At 36.6% G+C, this 16888-nt stretch overlaps 1 protein-coding gene across 2 annotated transcripts in view; it reads left to right on the forward strand.

The window, feature by feature from the left end:
• Positions 1-16888, forward strand: part of EIF3A (eukaryotic translation initiation factor 3 subunit A) — a 33522-nt gene that overhangs the window by 4298 nt on the left and 12336 nt on the right. For both annotated transcript variants that reach the window (XM_082854557.1, XM_082854558.1), the window contains exons 2-14: positions 2533-2723; positions 2878-3014; positions 3412-3575; positions 5115-5314; positions 6514-6722; positions 8220-8391; positions 11968-12072; positions 12445-12543; positions 14047-14163; positions 14408-14593; positions 15213-15560; positions 16207-16311; positions 16400-16513. In XM_082854557.1, coding sequence (XP_082710683.1) covers positions 2533-2723; positions 2878-3014; positions 3412-3575; positions 5115-5314; positions 6514-6722; positions 8220-8391; positions 11968-12072; positions 12445-12543; positions 14047-14163; positions 14408-14593; positions 15213-15560; positions 16207-16311; positions 16400-16513 — 2147 coding nt within the window. The remainder of the gene's footprint in view (positions 1-2532; positions 2724-2877; positions 3015-3411; positions 3576-5114; positions 5315-6513; positions 6723-8219; positions 8392-11967; positions 12073-12444; positions 12544-14046; positions 14164-14407; positions 14594-15212; positions 15561-16206; positions 16312-16399; positions 16514-16888) is intronic.

Consider the following 16888-nt stretch of genomic DNA (forward strand, 5'->3'; position numbering starts at 1 on the left):
TTGCCAGTTACTGAGTTTTAAGTTGAACATAACCAGAAAAATACCACCCCCTAGTCTATTAAGTGTACAAAAGAAAATAAGATGAGAAAAAATATAAATTTTAACCTTGGTCAGAAATAATGTGTTAGAGGAGACTTTGCTTTTGATTGAGTTTCAAAACGAGCAACATACCTAAGATTGGAACTGATTTTGAAATATTGCCATGTACATGCCTTCACGTTTAGGTGGTGAATTTTAAAAGAGTATACATTTCTTTGCTCTACGTTCTATTTTTTTTCCCAATTAAAAAATAAACTTAATTTTAGAAATTTGAGATTTACAGAATTATCATATAGTACAGAGGGATCCCATATACACCACACACAGATTCTCCTATTAATGAATATCTTACATCTGTGTGGTATATTTTTCACAATTAATGAATCAATGCTGTTACATTGTTATTAAGGAAAGTCCATACTTTGTTCATATTTCCTCAGCTTTTCCTAATGTCCCTTTTGTATTCCAGGATACCACATTACATTTAGTTGTCTCCTTAGGCTCCTCTTGGTTGTGACAGTTTCTTAGGTTTGTTGATGGCCTTGATGGTTTTGAGCAGTATTGGTCAGGTATTTTCTCTCTCAGCTGGGATTTGTCTCAATATGTTTCTCATGTTTAGACTGGGATAAATAAGTGGAGTGATATTCTGTGCTCATGGATTGGAAGAGTAAATACTGTTGTCAGTTTTTCCAAACTTGTTATATAGATTCATTGAGATCCCAGTGAGCTTTCTATTTATTTTTAACTTATTTATTTTATTTATTTGGCTGGGTCTTAGTTGCGGCATGCAGCATGTGGACTTCTCTCTCATTGTGGTGCGTGGGCTCCAGAGCGTGCAGCCTCAGTAGTTGCAGTGCTTGGGTTTAGTTGCCCTGTGGCGTGTGGGATCTTAGTTCCTGAACCAGGGATTAAACCCACGTCCCCTGCATTGGAAGGCAGATTCTTAACCACGGGGCCACGAGGGAAGTCCCCATGAGCTGTTCTGTAGGTATCTACAAGCTAATTCTGAAGTTTATGTGGAAAGGCAAAAGGTGTTGTATAGCCAACACAATACTGAAGAACAAAGTTGCAGTACTCACCCTACTTGATTTGAAGACTTTTCTATATGGCTACAGTAATCAAGACAGTGAGGTATTGGCAAAAGCCTAGACAGATCAATAGAGAATGATAACTATAGAGCCCAGAAATAGACCCACACAGTCAATAGATTGTAAAGGAAAAAAGTCAATCTAATTTGTTTTTTCTGCCTCAAGTCTTAACATAAACTAACAAAAATTTTATCAGCCAGATCACTGTGACCGAAGTTATGCTTGATTTTTCTGCATGTACAAGGGGGAGATTGTTTTCCCTCATGACTTGAATTTCTGGAACTTTAAAATAACTTAGAAAGGTATAATTGGTACAGAGGAATTGAGTGAAATCTAGTTTTACCTGTAGGTCATATTTGAGATAGTATTAAATTTTCATTGTTTTACCTTGGATAATTTTGGCATAGCTTTAGAAGTCAAAAATAAATTTGAGCCATCATCAAAAAATCTAGAAACAATAAATGCTGGAGAGGGTGTGGAATAAAGGGAACCCTCTGCACTGCTGGTGGGAATGTGAATTGGTACAGCCACTATGGAGAACAGTATGGAGGTTCCTTAAAAAACTACAAATAGAACTACCATATGACCCAGCAATCCCACTACTGGACATATACCCTGAGAAAACCATAATTCAAAAAGAGTCATGTACCACAATGTTCATTGCAGCTCTATTTACAATAGCCCGGAGATGGAAACAACCTAAGTGTCCATCATCGGCTGAATGGATAAAGAAGATGTGGCACATATATACAATGGAATATTACTCAGCCATAAAAAGAAACAAAATTGAGCTATTTGTAATGAGATGGATGGACCTAGAGTCTGTCATACAGAGTGAAGTAAGTCAGAAAGAGAAAGACAAATACCGTATGCTAACACATATATATGGAATTTAAGAAGAAAAAAAAAATGTCATGAAGAACCTAGGGGTAAGACAGGAATAAAGACACAGACCTACTAGAGAATGGGCTTGAGGATATGGGGAGGGGGAAGGGTAAGCTGTGACAAAGCGGGAGAGAGGCATGGACATATATACACTACCAAACGTAAAATAGATAGCTAGTGGGAAGCAGCCGCGTAGCACAGGGAGATCAACTCGGTGCTTTGTGACCACCTAGAGGGGTGGGATAGGGAGGGTGGGAGGGAGGGAGACGCAAGAGGGAAGAGATATGGGAACATATGTATATGTATAACTGATTCACTTTGTTATACAGCAGAAACTAACACACCATTGTAAAGCAATTATACTCCAATAAAGATGTAAAAAATAAATAAATAAAATAAATTTGACCTCAAAAGAGATGGTAATAGGTTCAGAAATTAAAACAGCCAAATTAAAAAGCAAGATTTAGGCATTTATGTAGTATACATAACTGATTTTAATTCTCCTGAATTACTTTTCCAGAATTTCTTGAAGTTGGCAAAAAGCAGCCTGCTTTGGACGTTCTTTATGATGTTATGAAAAGTAAGAAACATAGAACATGGCAAAAGATACACGAGCCAATTATGTTGAAATACTTGGAACTTTGTGTGGATCTTCGCAAGAGCCACTTGGCTAAAGAAGGCTTATATCAGTATAAGAACATTTGTCAACAGGTATGAACAGCTGGGTTTTTATGTTTTACTAAGTGCTTTTAGTAATTTTCAGAGGAGTTTGCCTCTGAAAGTTATTATGTTTTATATCATAAAGTTTGCTTTTAAAATATTTTATGGTTTGTTGGGGAAAGTTTTATTTATTTATTTTGTCTAGGTGAACATCAAATCTCTGGAGGATGTTGTTAGGGCATACTTGAAATTGGCAGAGGAGAAAACTGAAGCTGCTAAAGAAGAATCCCAGCAGATGGTCTTAGACATAGAAGATCTGGATAATATTCAAACTCCTGAGAGGTGTGTGGGTTAAATTGCTAAGTAAATTTTTCTCACTGTTTTTCTTTACATGTGTCTCCATCATACCCATTTGAAGTAGATGTTTGCTAGAAAGAATGCTTATCTTTGAAGTTTTAAATGTGTGGTAACCTTAAGAAGTCATGTACTATTCAAAGTTCATAAAGGTGGAAAATTACAACCATCAGATAGGAGGGTGTATACTAATTTAAATGGCTGTAATACAGGTTGGGAATCCAAATACTTTGACACTAAGTGATAGCTTTACAGTGTGTCTAGAGTTGTAGTAAAAATTTAAACTATTTTATAATGATCAATTTTGGTTTTGGTTTTATAATCATATGGCAAAGTAGGAAACCATGTCTAAAATTGTTTTCAATGTTTTTAAATATTTTTGTAGTGTTCTCCTAAGTGCTGTAAGTGGTGAAGACACTCAGGATCGTACTGACAGATTACTTTTAACTCCATGGGTTAAATTCCTGTGGGAATCATACAGACAGTGTTTGGACCTTCTTCGAAACAATTCTAGAGTAGAGCGTCTCTACCATGATATTGCCCAACAAGGTAAAACAAGAACTGATTTGAAAGTTGACTTAAGGATAGGTTTTGCAAAAGATTAACTGTTAAAGTTAACCTCCTTTTCTCTGTAGTACTTATTTTACATAGTTTTTATTGTTGTAGATGATTAGCATTCATTTGAATATTATATAAATGATTATAAGAAATTTGTTTCATTAATCAAGGTATTTCTCTATATTCCACTGATGTCTGAAACACCTTTTAAAGTCATTTTGGAATTTTCCAAGTGACTGAAAAGATAAACTTAACTTTTTGATTGCTTTCTGGCAAACTTGTGTTCTACTTTTGACTCTACAACATATTCTTTGGCAAGCTACTTAACCATGTACTGGGTTTCTGGAGTCTTTTTAAGGTCCAGAAGACTTACATGATTCTATGAAAAACTATATATTTTTCCTTTCTTAAACAGTGTTACTGAATATAGAACTAAACCTTGATGACTCAGGATCATCATAAAAAGTATCTAGTAGTTAATACTGCATGCACTTTTAATCTGAAGAACTGTGTTAAGTCTGTTTTCCTAATCTTGTCTTTTTGCCTTACTGTCAATGCAGCCTTTTAACTGTAAGTGACTTGAGAGTGGCTCTTGGCTTTTTCTTACTTTGGCCTTAGGCACAGGCAGGTGTTGCCATTCTTTTTAATATGGGGCTGATTGGCTGATCTGTTTTGTTATGGCTAGCATATGTGAATTTTCATTTAACACAAGCTAGGGCTTTTTGATAACAGTTGAGATAAATATTAACTTGTAGTTAAACTGCATCCTTTGAAGTAGAAATACTCTATTTTAGGGGAAGGACAAAAGTTATTTTAGTATAGCTTTTTTTTTTTTTTTTTGCGGTATGCGGGCCTCTCACTGTTGTGGCCTCTCCCATTGCGGAGCACAGGCTCCGGACGCACAGCCTCAGCGGCCATGGCTCATGGGCCCAGCCGCTCCGCGGCATGTGGGATCTTCCTGGACTGGGGCACGAACCCGTGTCCCCTGCATCGGCAGGCAGACTCTCAACCACTGCGTCACCAGGGAAGCCCAGTATTGCATTTTTGACAGTAGAAAATGACTATGTATTTTAATGGTGGAGCAAGTACTTCATTTGCACATCTGTGTACACAGTAGAAATTAGGTTACCACACACCCCCAATTTGTATTATTTAGTTTTAATTAGTGCAGAAGCTTGTTTTCTAGTAACTTAGATAGGAAAGTTCATTGTATTTCAGACCAGAATTTTTTTGCTCTTTTAGGGTTTGAAGTGTTTGAAAGGTGAGTCCCTCCTAGACCTAAATTTGAATCGCTTCCTTTTGTAAACTCTCCCAGAACCGTATTTTAGTCCTAGACCAGGACTGATGACTATGTCCAAAAGGTGGTCAGGGCACATGAAGTGAGTTATGACTCTGATCACTTCTAAAGACTGATGGTGAGTTTGGTAAATCTTGATAAAATAACTGACCTTAGTATATGAAATAAAACCTATTCAAATACTTAAGTTGATGGTGGAAAGTACCTAATATATTTTACACTTATGCTTATAGCTTTCAAATTCTGCCTCCAATATACCCGTAAGGCTGAATTCCGTAAGCTGTGTGACAATTTGAGAATGCACTTGTCTCAGATTCAACGCCACCATAACCAAAGTACAGCAATCAATCTTAATAATCCAGAGAGCCAGTCCATGCATTTGGAAACCAGGCTCGTTCAGTTGGACAGTGCTATCAGCATGGAATTGTGGCAGGTATGTTGTGAACTGTTAGCTTTTCTTTGTAGTAATAACAGCCCATATTACCTTTTTTTTCTTAATGAGTATCTGCATCTTGATAATCTGTTGGTTAATTTCAATAGATAGGTGACAAATTTAAGGTTGTCTAATGGAGTAGGAAGAGTTCTGGACAGGAAGTCTCAGATATTTTGGTTCTTGATGCCTGCTGTCAGTTCTGAGCCAAATCATGTAATCTTTTTCAGACCTCAGTGCTCAAAGTGTGGCTTAATGCTTGGAGGATATGCATTACAAAAATTTTTAAAGAAGTTTCATGGTAGTTTTGTGTCTGTTTACTCTGATTAAAAAAAAGTCTAAGTTCATCTTTCCATCTTATTTTTGTAGTAATTTTATTGTATTTTATAAAAGTATTGGTGGCAACAGGTTAGAAATGACAAAGATGAACTTGTCCTTTACCGCAGAGAGCTACAGAAGCACTGCACTAGATTATCTCCTAGATGTTTCAGTGCTGCCCTGACTTAGTAAGCAATGCACAGTGAATATCATACATTGGAGATCCCAGTGGTGTTGGGAATCTTGTCCTCAGCATGGCCTTTTTACTCTTAAGAATTCTGCAATGACATTTTCACATGAATTGTTTTTATATATTTGATTCCCCCACCAAATCTAATTGAAATTGCAGAGGAAGAAACTAAAAATCAGTAGTTTTTCAGCCAAGTGGAAATGTGATTTCCCGCTCTCTCCCCATATTTTCCTTTTCTGTAGGGTACACCCCTGGAATACTGTCTGATGAACTAAAGAGGAAAAAAAGTTCAATAGAAGACAAGTAAACACGCTTAGTATAGGAAAAATAGATAAGTAAAAGGGAGAAAATATCCATTATCTTTATCACTCAAATAACCTCTATATTGTGTTTTATATCCTTTGAGATTAAAATATATATTCCCTCAAGTGGTATGATAATATGCATATTTTTAAAAAAAGTTTGGGCAATCTACTTTAAGCAGTTTAAGGATTTAGTGTTTTTGTACTTGTGATGTTTTTCTGAAACATATCAGATATTGAATTATAGACGAATAAAGAGAACCACACATGAAGGCATTTTATTTGCCATTTTTATTCTTGTGTTCTGTATTTTAAGTTTCATAAAGAGATTTGAGTTAGATTTGTTTGTTTGTTTAGAATGCAATGACTGTAATTTGTACCACTAATTTTAGGAAGCATTCAAAGCTGTGGAAGATATTCATGGGCTATTCTCCTTGTCTAAAAAACCGCCCAAACCTCAGTTGATGGCAAATTATTATAACAAAGTCTCAACTGTGTTTTGGAAATCTGGAAATGCTCTTTTTCATGCATCTACACTCCATCGTCTTTATCATTTATCTAGAGAAATGAGAAAGAATCTTACACAAGAAGAGATGCAAAGGTAAGAGTCTTATTATCAGATAGTATTGAAATTATGAAAGAAATAACTTCTAAATGGCATGATAGTGTTTGATGAGGGTTTCTCAGCTTCTGCACTGTTGACATTTGGGGCTGGTTCATTCTTTGTTGTGGAGGGGACTGCATTCAGGATCTTCAGCAGCATCCCTGGTTTACCCACTGGGTGCCGGTAGCAGTCCTTCCAGTTGTAGCTACCAAAAATATCTTGACGTGGTTCTTCTTGGGCAGTATTCTTGGTCTTCAGTAGCTATCTTTTATCTGATAACTCTCCAACTGAGAAAATGGAATATTAGAAAAGTCAGTGTTAAGGTATGAGCTTTCTATCTGCGTATGGGTATTTAGAATCTAGGAACTAATTAGACAAAAGAAATGAGTACTTCTATCAAGTAACTTTTTCCCAACTATAAAACATTAACTGTATAGAATATTTGGTGTGTGTATTTTTATGTAGATAGATAGTCTATAACCTAAGAATCTAAAGACCATTTTATTTTTTTAACATTACATATATACTTTTCTTTAGTCATGTTTGGTTTTTATTGTACATTTCAGTTGGGCTTAGACAACTCACATACCGTATCTTATTGGTAGACCATGTTATTTTGGCCTCTAGTAGAAATATATACACCAGATTGTTTTTCTTTTAGCTTTTAAACAAATACATGGAACCAAATAAATGAATTTTTCTAGTATGTATTTTTAAAAAATAACTCTTGAGGATAGTGTTCATTATGTCATTCACTGTCCTGTACGTAATCTATGTCTGTTTGGGATAAGAAAAAACCTGATTTTCCTTTGTTGTTTCTATACTCTCCCATTAGAAAATACTGTAAGAGTACTGTCATAATCATTAAGCTGTCTTGCTCTATGTACGTTATTTTCCTTAATCCTCACAACAGCCTTGTGACTCAGAAAATGAAGTATTTTGCCTAAGGTTCCAGTCTTGGGAATCGTGAAGCTGAGATTCCAACTCTAGACTCTTGTGCTCCAGAGCACACAATCCTTAGTGTCCTACGGTGCTCTGAATTCAACCCGACTTCCCTTTTGTGTTTTAAGGAAGCTTTAGCTTCTGACCCCCACCTTCCATAATTATGTTCACTTATGGTCCTTGTAATTTTTTCCTCTTTCTTATTGTCATTTTTCCCTTCGTTTTAAAAGCTGCCTTAAATGTTTTTATAAGGAAGTATGGGGTACATGCAAATGTGTCTGTTCTGCCGTTTTACCCACAGTCTTTATAGCTAGAAGACATTGACGGTAGTAAGCGGGTGAATGAAGTTCTGCTTCTCCAAGTGTTCATTTTACCATAGTCCATTTCTCTTTTAATTAATCCCATGCTTTGACGAATACTTATGAGTACAGTTTACCATGGTGGTGTACATATTCTATCAGTGGCATATTTTACTAGAGGATTAAAGAGAAGTGTCTTTCTGCTTATCAAGTAACATTTACATATTTAACAGATTGTAACTTTGTTCTCCAGAATGTCTACTAGAGTCCTTTTGGCCACTCTTTCCATCCCCATTACCCCTGAGCGTACTGATATTGCTCGACTTCTGGATATGGACGGCATTATAGTTGAAAAACAGCGTCGCCTTGCAACACTGCTAGGCCTGCAAGCCCCACCAACGCGAATTGGCCTTATTAACGATATGGTTGGTATAAGTTTTAGCATTCTTATGGCTTTGAACAGAAAGCTATATGGTCAGGTTTTATAATTTATGATTATTAAATGCTGGGAATTCTGATGCATGGACAAGTTTGAGAACCACTGGTGTAAGTCAACACTGTGTTCATTTGAGGTGTTTTGTCTTGAGTGAGCTGGGGTTAAATTTGATGTAGCAGACAAGACTTGGACTAGCTTCAAGGAATAATATGGGCTACTTGGTAAGAGAAGTGATGATGGGCAAGAATGTTCAGGGGCAAGAGAAAAAAATCAAGCTGATAGGTGTTAGAAATACGATAATGAGGCTAGGAAAGAATGTGAGTTAGATTAGGCCCAATTCTGGACAATTAAAATGTTTCCAACTTTTTTCTTTTAAACTTTCATTGTATGTTACTAAGGCAGTGATTCTTAATCAGGGCTATGCACTGAAATTTTGTGAAGTACTTTTTTTTTTTTTTGAAGTACTTTTTAAAATGCAGATTTCTAGGTTTCACCCACTGCATTCACTAAATCAGTTTCAGAATATGGAGCCTAAGATTTTGTATCTTCACAATGTTTTACATTGGAATCTTTAATTCAGTGGAAACTTATCACGTGAGTGTCTGTTACATGCCAGGCAAGTGATGCTTAAATGGAATTTGCACTCTTAGAGGAGTTTAGATTTTAGAGATTCTGATTAACAGTAATAGTCTGACTTTGTGGTTATTGTGGTACACCTCCAGCAAATTACTTTGGGACAAGAGAAAAAGGAGGAACAGGTATTAGAGAATAGGCCTTACTTTATTGGCAGTCAATTAATTTAGATAAAAATTAACACAATTTTTATATGGCAGCAGTTTTCTCTTGTAACATACTTCTCTGTATAGTAGCAAGGCAAATTCCCTTTGTGATCAACTTTTATAAAAAAACTTAATATCTAAAACAGTATTTCTCTGTCTTTGTATGCCTCCATGTTTTATTCTGCTTCCACTTGCAAAAATCAGCTTTGTGTTTTGGAAAGTTTTTATGGGACTGAATTAAATTATAAAACAACAGCATTGTGTTTAGGAAGAGGTCTTACTAGCAAAAAATTTTTTAAATACTGAAAAATGTGCCAAACTGGAAGTATAATCCATATCTCTTGAGCCCATGTCTGTACATAGCACACCTTGATGTTAAAGGTACTTATTCAGGGGTGAGTATTGGTGGGATCAGGGTCAGTAGCCAGGACATCCAGATCTGGGTCCTCATTGTACCCATAGATAAATGTTTAAGTTTATAAGAAAGGTACTGGTTGGTGCCAGATGAATAGAATAGCTAACTGTCAAGAGGCATTTTACAAAACTTGAGTTCACCATATGTACAAGGTCGAGACCTGAGTTTTGGGCTCATATAACTAAATTCATAATCACCAAGAGAATGATTCTAATATCTCAGGAACAGACTCAAATTAATCAAGTTCATAAGGTATTGTTAGGTCAGAAAGCCAATTATTAATTTTAGAGAGAAATGTACTTTAATAGATTATGGTAGCCTGTCTAGCACATTCCCTATTTGGGGGTATTAAATGGAAAATCTAGAAGAATAATTTATTTATTTATTTTAAATCGAATTGTAGTTGGTTTACAGTGTTGTGTTAATTTTTGCTGTACAGCAAAGTGATTCAGTTATACATATATGTACATTTTTTAAATATTCTTTTCCATTATGGCCTATCTCAGGATACTGAATATAGTTCCCTGTGCTGTATAGTAGGACCTTGTTGTTTATTCTGTATGGAAGAGTTTGCATCTGCTAACCCCAAACTCCCAGTCCGTCTCTACCCCGCACCCCCAGCAGCCGCCAGTCTGTGCTCTATGGGTCTGTTTCTGTTTCATAGATAGGTTCATTCGTGTCATATTTTAGATTCCACATATAAGTGATATCATATGGTATTTGTCTTTCTCTTTTTGACTTCACTTAGTATGATAATCTGGTTGCATCCATGTTGCTGCAAATGGCATTATGTTTTTTGTATGGCTGAGTAGTATTCCTGTGTGTGTGTGTGTGTGTGTGTATTTATATTACATCATCTTTATCCATTCATCTGTTGATGGAAATTTAGGTTGTTTCCGTGTCCTGGCTATTGTGGATAGTGCAGCTGTGAACATAGGGGTGATGTATCGTTTTTAATTATAGTTTTACCCAGATATATGCCCAGGAGTGGGATTGATGGGTCATATGGTAATTCTAATTTTAGTTTTCTGAGGAACCTCCATACTGTTCTCCATAGTGGCTGCCCCAATTTACATTCCCACCAGCAGTGTAGGAGGGTTCCTTTTTCTCCACACCTTCTCCAGGGTTTATTTGTAGACTTTTTGATGATGGCTATAGAATAATTTCTTGATAGGAATGAAATCAGGACTGGGGGAATTTTATTTGAATGCTTGTATCACATCTTATTCCTATAAACATACAAGGGCATTTACAAGGGAAGTATTCAAATGCTGTGGGACATCAGTCATGCACGCATTTTGCACTGGAGATAAACCTAGACTGCTCGAGAGTGTGGACATCCTCCTGTCTTGGAGATGGGATCTGCCAACAGTTGCCTCAGTTTGGAACCTAGTCTGTAGGGGTACGTGCTCCTGTGCTTTGGGGGTCTTGGTTTGTTGGCTGCAGTTGTTCTTTCTTTGGGTTAGCAGTTTCCAACAAGTAAAGGATAAAGGTCACATGCACTGCATGTAGTTAGAGCACAGGTAAGATAGGATTTGGTAATGGGCAGTTTTGGAGTTTATAAAATTATACCACTTTTTTGTCTCCTTTGTGAGGGCGGTTTATGCAAGCAGCATCTTTATTGTGAAAGGAAGTTGAGTTCTATTCAAATATAAACTTAAAATGTATTAAACTGTAACTTTTTTTAAAGTACAAATCATAAACGTAATTGCATAAATTCTCAAAAGATTTTTCCAGTCAACACTCTCCCATTTCCCCCAAGAAGAACCACTGTCCTGATTTATAACACCACAGATTAATTTTGCCTGTTTGTATATTTTATATGAAATTTAAATTTCACATAAATGGAATAATATGTGAAATTCTTTTCCTCACCATCTGGGAGATTTATTCATGTATTGAATGTAGCTGTGCTTTCTTTGACCGTTTCTGTATATAATGTGAACCTATCCCTTTTTGTCCTGAGTTTTTTTTGAGTTTGTGGCTATCAGGAGTGACGCTGCTGTAATAACTTCTGTGTGATAAAGTTGTTTGTAAACTGGTATTTTACTTGTTACTGATAATAAATTAGTCGATGTTGGCCACACAAATTGTCTTTGTAAATATTTTGATTGTGTTGATGAGTTTTTATTTCCCTTGTAAATTCTTTTGGGGTTTCACTGTAGAGAGCTGCATAATTTGGGGCAGGAGACTCAGAGTAGTGGTCCTGGATTTCTTTTTCATAAATTTCAAGGAGGTGAGGTTGAGGCTAGATAATCTTAGAGTCATATCCCAGATTTCCAATCTTATATTTTTCTTTAATTTATAATCATTTCAGAATCCCAGTTGAAAACACCTTCAGCATTTAAACCTTTTGTTTTGCTTACTGTAGGTCAGATTCAATGTGCTACAGTATGTTGTCCCAGAAGTAAAAGACCTTTACAATTGGCTAGAAGTCGAATTTAACCCACTAAAACTCTGTGACAGAGTCACAAAGGTAAGCTTTGGTTACATTACCACGTAGCCAGCCCTGTTGCAGTTTTAGGTTGTATTTTTATTTGTTAAGAGAGAAGTGTCCTGTGTGTTTGAATTTGGTGCACATTTCATTGTCTTTTTTTTTTTATGTCAAGAGAAAAGATATTTCTGATGTGCTAAATAAACCTTTGGAGGTAAATTAGCAGCATGACTAATTTAGCCATTGCTATCAGTCACCTTCAGACAACAGTCAATAGCTGCATATTACCTTTTGTATTTCTTTGCATTGTGTGGTGGTTTTGTATGTTAAGAAAATTGAAAAAAAAAATCTCAGGTGTTTTAGTATTTGTCGTGTAGAAAATATAACTCTTTTTCAATTTAATGGATTTTATAGGTTTTAAATTGGGTTAGGGAGCAACCTGAAAAGGAGCCAGAGTTACAACAGTATGTCCCACAGCTGCAGAACAACACCATACTCCGGCTTCTCCAGCAGGTAAAGATGAAAAAAATGAATGTTTTATGGACGAACTGTAATTTCTCTCTTGATTGTTTTGATCACAAAACTAAAAATGTAGGAATAGCCTAGAAAATGAAAGCCTCCCCAAATTCTACCCTCCACCAAAATTAGTTTTATTATTTATCTGTTTGATTTGAAAAAACAACTATGTGATTCATAACTGCTTTTGTCTCTTTTTTTGTTGACCACTGTCTTCGTACATTTTTCCTTGTTAGCCGTTTATGTCTTATTCCTTTTAATACCTACGTAGTTTTTCATTGGCTAAAGGTACCATGATTTATTTATACAGTCTATTGATGGAATTTTTTTTTTTTTCTTTTTTTTTGCGGTACGCGGGCCTCTCACTGTTGTGGCCTCTCCCGTTGCGGAGCACAGGCTCCAGACGCGCAGGCTCAGCGGCCATGGCTCATGGGCCCAGCCGCTCCGCAGCATGTGGGATCTTCCCAGACCAGGGCACGAACTCGCGTCCCCTGCATCGGCAGGCGGACTCTCAACCACTGAGCCACCAGGGAAGCCCTGATGGAAATTTTTTAGTTTTTTTGCTGTCATAAAATGTTGCAGTAGTGAGCATCTTCTGTACTTGTATCTTTGCATTCTTCTGTGATTTCCTGTAGCTAAGAAGTGGAATTAGTCATGGTCTACACATTTAAAGCTAATAGATCCTCAAAGATCGGATTCATGGGCCCTCCCACCAGTAGTGAACAAGAAATAGAAAGCCTTTTTTCCTGCTAACACTAAGTATTATCAGTATTTTTTTTTTTTTTTGGCTGCACTGCACGGCCTATGGGATCTTAGTTCCCTAACCAGGGATAGAACCCGTGCTCCTTGTGTTGGAAGCACAGAGTCTTAAACCACTGGACCGCCAGGGAAGTCCCAGTATTGTCAGTCTTTTAACGTATTTTAGCCCACCTTTGTACTTAAGTTTGAATATTATGGTTTCTAATATGGCTTTAATGATCCTGTTTTGTCTTCCATTTGTTTCATTGCGGGGGGGCTTTTACTATATGTTCACTTTCATATTTGTGCACATTTCATTGACCTGCTTTCTCTCCTGTATGTGAGCAGTGTTATTTCTTATGTGCTATACAAATAATTGAAGGTTAATTAGCAGTATAACTAAGTAGTAATACTGCCAGTCTCCTTCAGACAAATAAACAATTTTATTAAGTGTTCAGATGAATTAGGTAAGTAGCAGGTCTCTATCTACAAATATGTGACCATTTAGATGTTTTTTTTTTTTTAATGAAACTAGGATATGAAAGGATTATGTGATGGTTCAAAATATAACATAATCCTTTGAAATAGCCTTGGATTGTAATTCCAGCTCCAGCAATGTACTGTTAACATACTCTGAGCTTCAGTTTTCTTTTCTTTGAAAAATAGGCTAAATTTCTACTTTCCATGGTTGTCATGAGACTCCACATAAAAATTGCTGAATAAATGATAGCTATTATTACTAACCTTGTGTTTTTTATGCAGGTGGCACAAATTTATCAGAGCATTGAGTTTTCTCGTTTGACTTCTCTGGTTCCTTTTGTTGATGCTTTCCAACTGGAACGGGCCATAGTAGATGCAGCCAGGCACTGCGACCTTCAGGTAGGTGCTGCAAGGGGACTCTGAGGTTGGAGGCCTTTGAGGACGAAAAAACGCATACTCTTTGTTTCTCAGCTTTTGGTACAGTGGCACCCTTGTAAAGCTTTATTGAATCAATCTTCTAGCTTTTATATTTGACATTCTTCAGTTAATTTTTTATTTGAAATTTTAATCAAGTTATTCATTTGTAGAATGACTATATTTGCATGTAGATTTAACTGTTGATAATACCATTTAATTTTCAAAGGTTCGTATTGACCACACATCTCGGACCCTTAGTTTTGGATCTGATTTGAATTATGCTACTCGAGAAGATGCTCCAATTGGTCCTCATCTGCAGAGCATGCCTTCAGAACAGATCAGAAATCAGCTGACAGCCATGTCCTCAGTACTTGCAAAAGCCCTTGAAGTCATTAAGCCAGCTCATATACTGGTATGTATCTTTGGGAGAAATGGACTACAGAATTTTTGAGGGGCCCTTATGTCTTTCACAAAAAGGTTTGAGACGATGTCTGAGAGAAGGGATTTATTATATATTTCCTATTGACATTTAGTTGTATTTGATAGTTTTGGTATTTTTTATCAAATATCTTTATCAGATATACAGATCTTTGAGCTTCCTTCCATGGGATAAAATGATAACACTACTCGGGTAATGTGATAAAAGGAGTACTGTTAAACCGTACAATAACAGACCACATGTGATGACCCTCCAAATAGGGGAGTGCTATGATTGGGCTTTTCCTTTCTGCTTCAGTTGTTTCTTGTTTGTGAGCTCTGTTAGTATTCCACCTTGGCTTGAACACTTTAAAGTAGATTTGGTTCAGGGAAAAGTCAACCTAGCAGATAAACGTTCTTCAGCTACTGTTAAAGACTTCAAGTAGGAGTAGCGCCATAGTATTTCGTACTGGGAACCAGTAGCTTGAATAATGTTATCGTCTGTTATTAACTGCAGATGCATGTAAGGATAATATAGTAGGATTATGTAATATTTTTGATGTCTGATACCATGGTATGTCGCTTAAATTTTTTTAATGCATTTGTTTTTGAAGCAAGAGAAAGAAGAACAGCATCAGTTGGCTGTTACTGCATACCTTAAAAATTCACGGAAAGAGCATCAGCGTATCCTGGCTCGCCGGCAGACAATTGAGGAAAGGAAAGAGCGGCTTGAGAGTCTGAATATTCAGCGTGAGAAAGAAGAGCTGGAGCAGAGGGAAGCTGAACTCCAGAAAGTACGGAAGGCTGAAGAAGAGAGGCTGCGACAGGAGGCAAAGGAGAGAGAGAAGGAGCGTATCTTACAGGAACATGAACAAATCAAGAAGAAAACTGTTCGTGAGCGTTTGGAGCAGATCAAGAAGACAGAACTGGGAGCCAAAGCGTTCAAAGATATTGACATTGAAGTATGTAGCATATTATGCATTAAAAACTTCAGTTTTATTCGGGTCTCTTAGAAGCACAGTTCTTTTTTTGTTTTTTTGAGGTACACAGTCTTCTCACCGTTGTGGCCTCTCCCGTTGCGGAGCGCAGGCTCAGCGGCCATGGCTCACGGGCCCAGCCGCTCCACGGCATGTGGGATCTTCCCAGACAGGGGCACAAACCCGTGTCCCCTGCATTGGCAGGCGGACTCTCAACCACTGCGCCACCAGGGAAGCCCAGAAGCACAGTTCTTTACCATTTATTGGTTTATTTTGGGTTATTTGGTTATTTCACTCATTTTGATACAGCTAGTTCATTAATCTCTGAAGTAAGCATTTGTTTTTAGTGATGCTACAGTTTTTAGCCACTGTTGAAATGGAGTTTGGATACGGTAGAATGGAGGAATAAGAAATAGATGTTAAGATTACATTGTTTTTCCCTACAATCAAGTGGAAATAAGGCTATTTTAAAACATTTTTATATTGCCTGAATTTACCCATTGCAAACATTTGCCCATTATAAAGAAAGTAATTTAGCATATGTTTCTAGAAAGAAATGGTGCTCCATATTGACTGCTATGCACTTCTGTTATACTCTTATTAATTATGGTGCGTTTGTATTACTTTCCAGGACCTTGAAGAATTGGATCCCGATTTCATCATGGCTAAGCAGGTTGAACAACTGGAGAAAGAAAAGAAAGAACTTCAGGAACGCTTAAAGAATCAAGAAAAAAAGGTAAATGAAAGAACTGGTGAACTTTAACATGCCAAGTTTAAAAGAATTTTTTTTTTTTTTAAACAACACTTGTTTTCATGACATTCAGATTGACTACTTTGAAAGAGCTAAACGTTTGGAAGAAATCCCTTTGATAAAGAGTGCTTATGAAGAACAGAGAATTAAAGACATGGATCTGTGGGAACAACAAGAAGAAGAAAGAGTAAGGTTTTCATTTAATTATATTTTCAGACTGTAAGCTATAATGAAGTCCTCTGCCAGTAATGGGAACAGGGTTTCAAATTGATTTTTGTATTCTTTTGCCAGATACGGTGCTTTAATGGCTGCATGCTAACAGATTGGTAGACAAACAGATTTTCAGAATAGAGATTAAAAAATGGAACTTGTAAAATACAAAGGATAGCTGAAAAATTTATTTAAAAAAACCCAGCAATTCACATGCCATATAATTCACATGCCGCATAATACAATTCACATGCCATGTATTTCACCAATTTAAAGCGTGCAGTTGATGGTTTTAGTGTATTTACAGAATTGTGCAACCTAATTTTAGAACATACCCCAAAAGAAACTTCAT

The sequence above is a fragment of the Leucopleurus acutus genome, assembly GCF_964270905.1.
Source record: "Leucopleurus acutus genome assembly, chromosome: 14".
In the NCBI taxonomy this organism is placed as follows: Eukaryota; Metazoa; Chordata; class Mammalia; order Artiodactyla; family Delphinidae; genus Leucopleurus; species Leucopleurus acutus.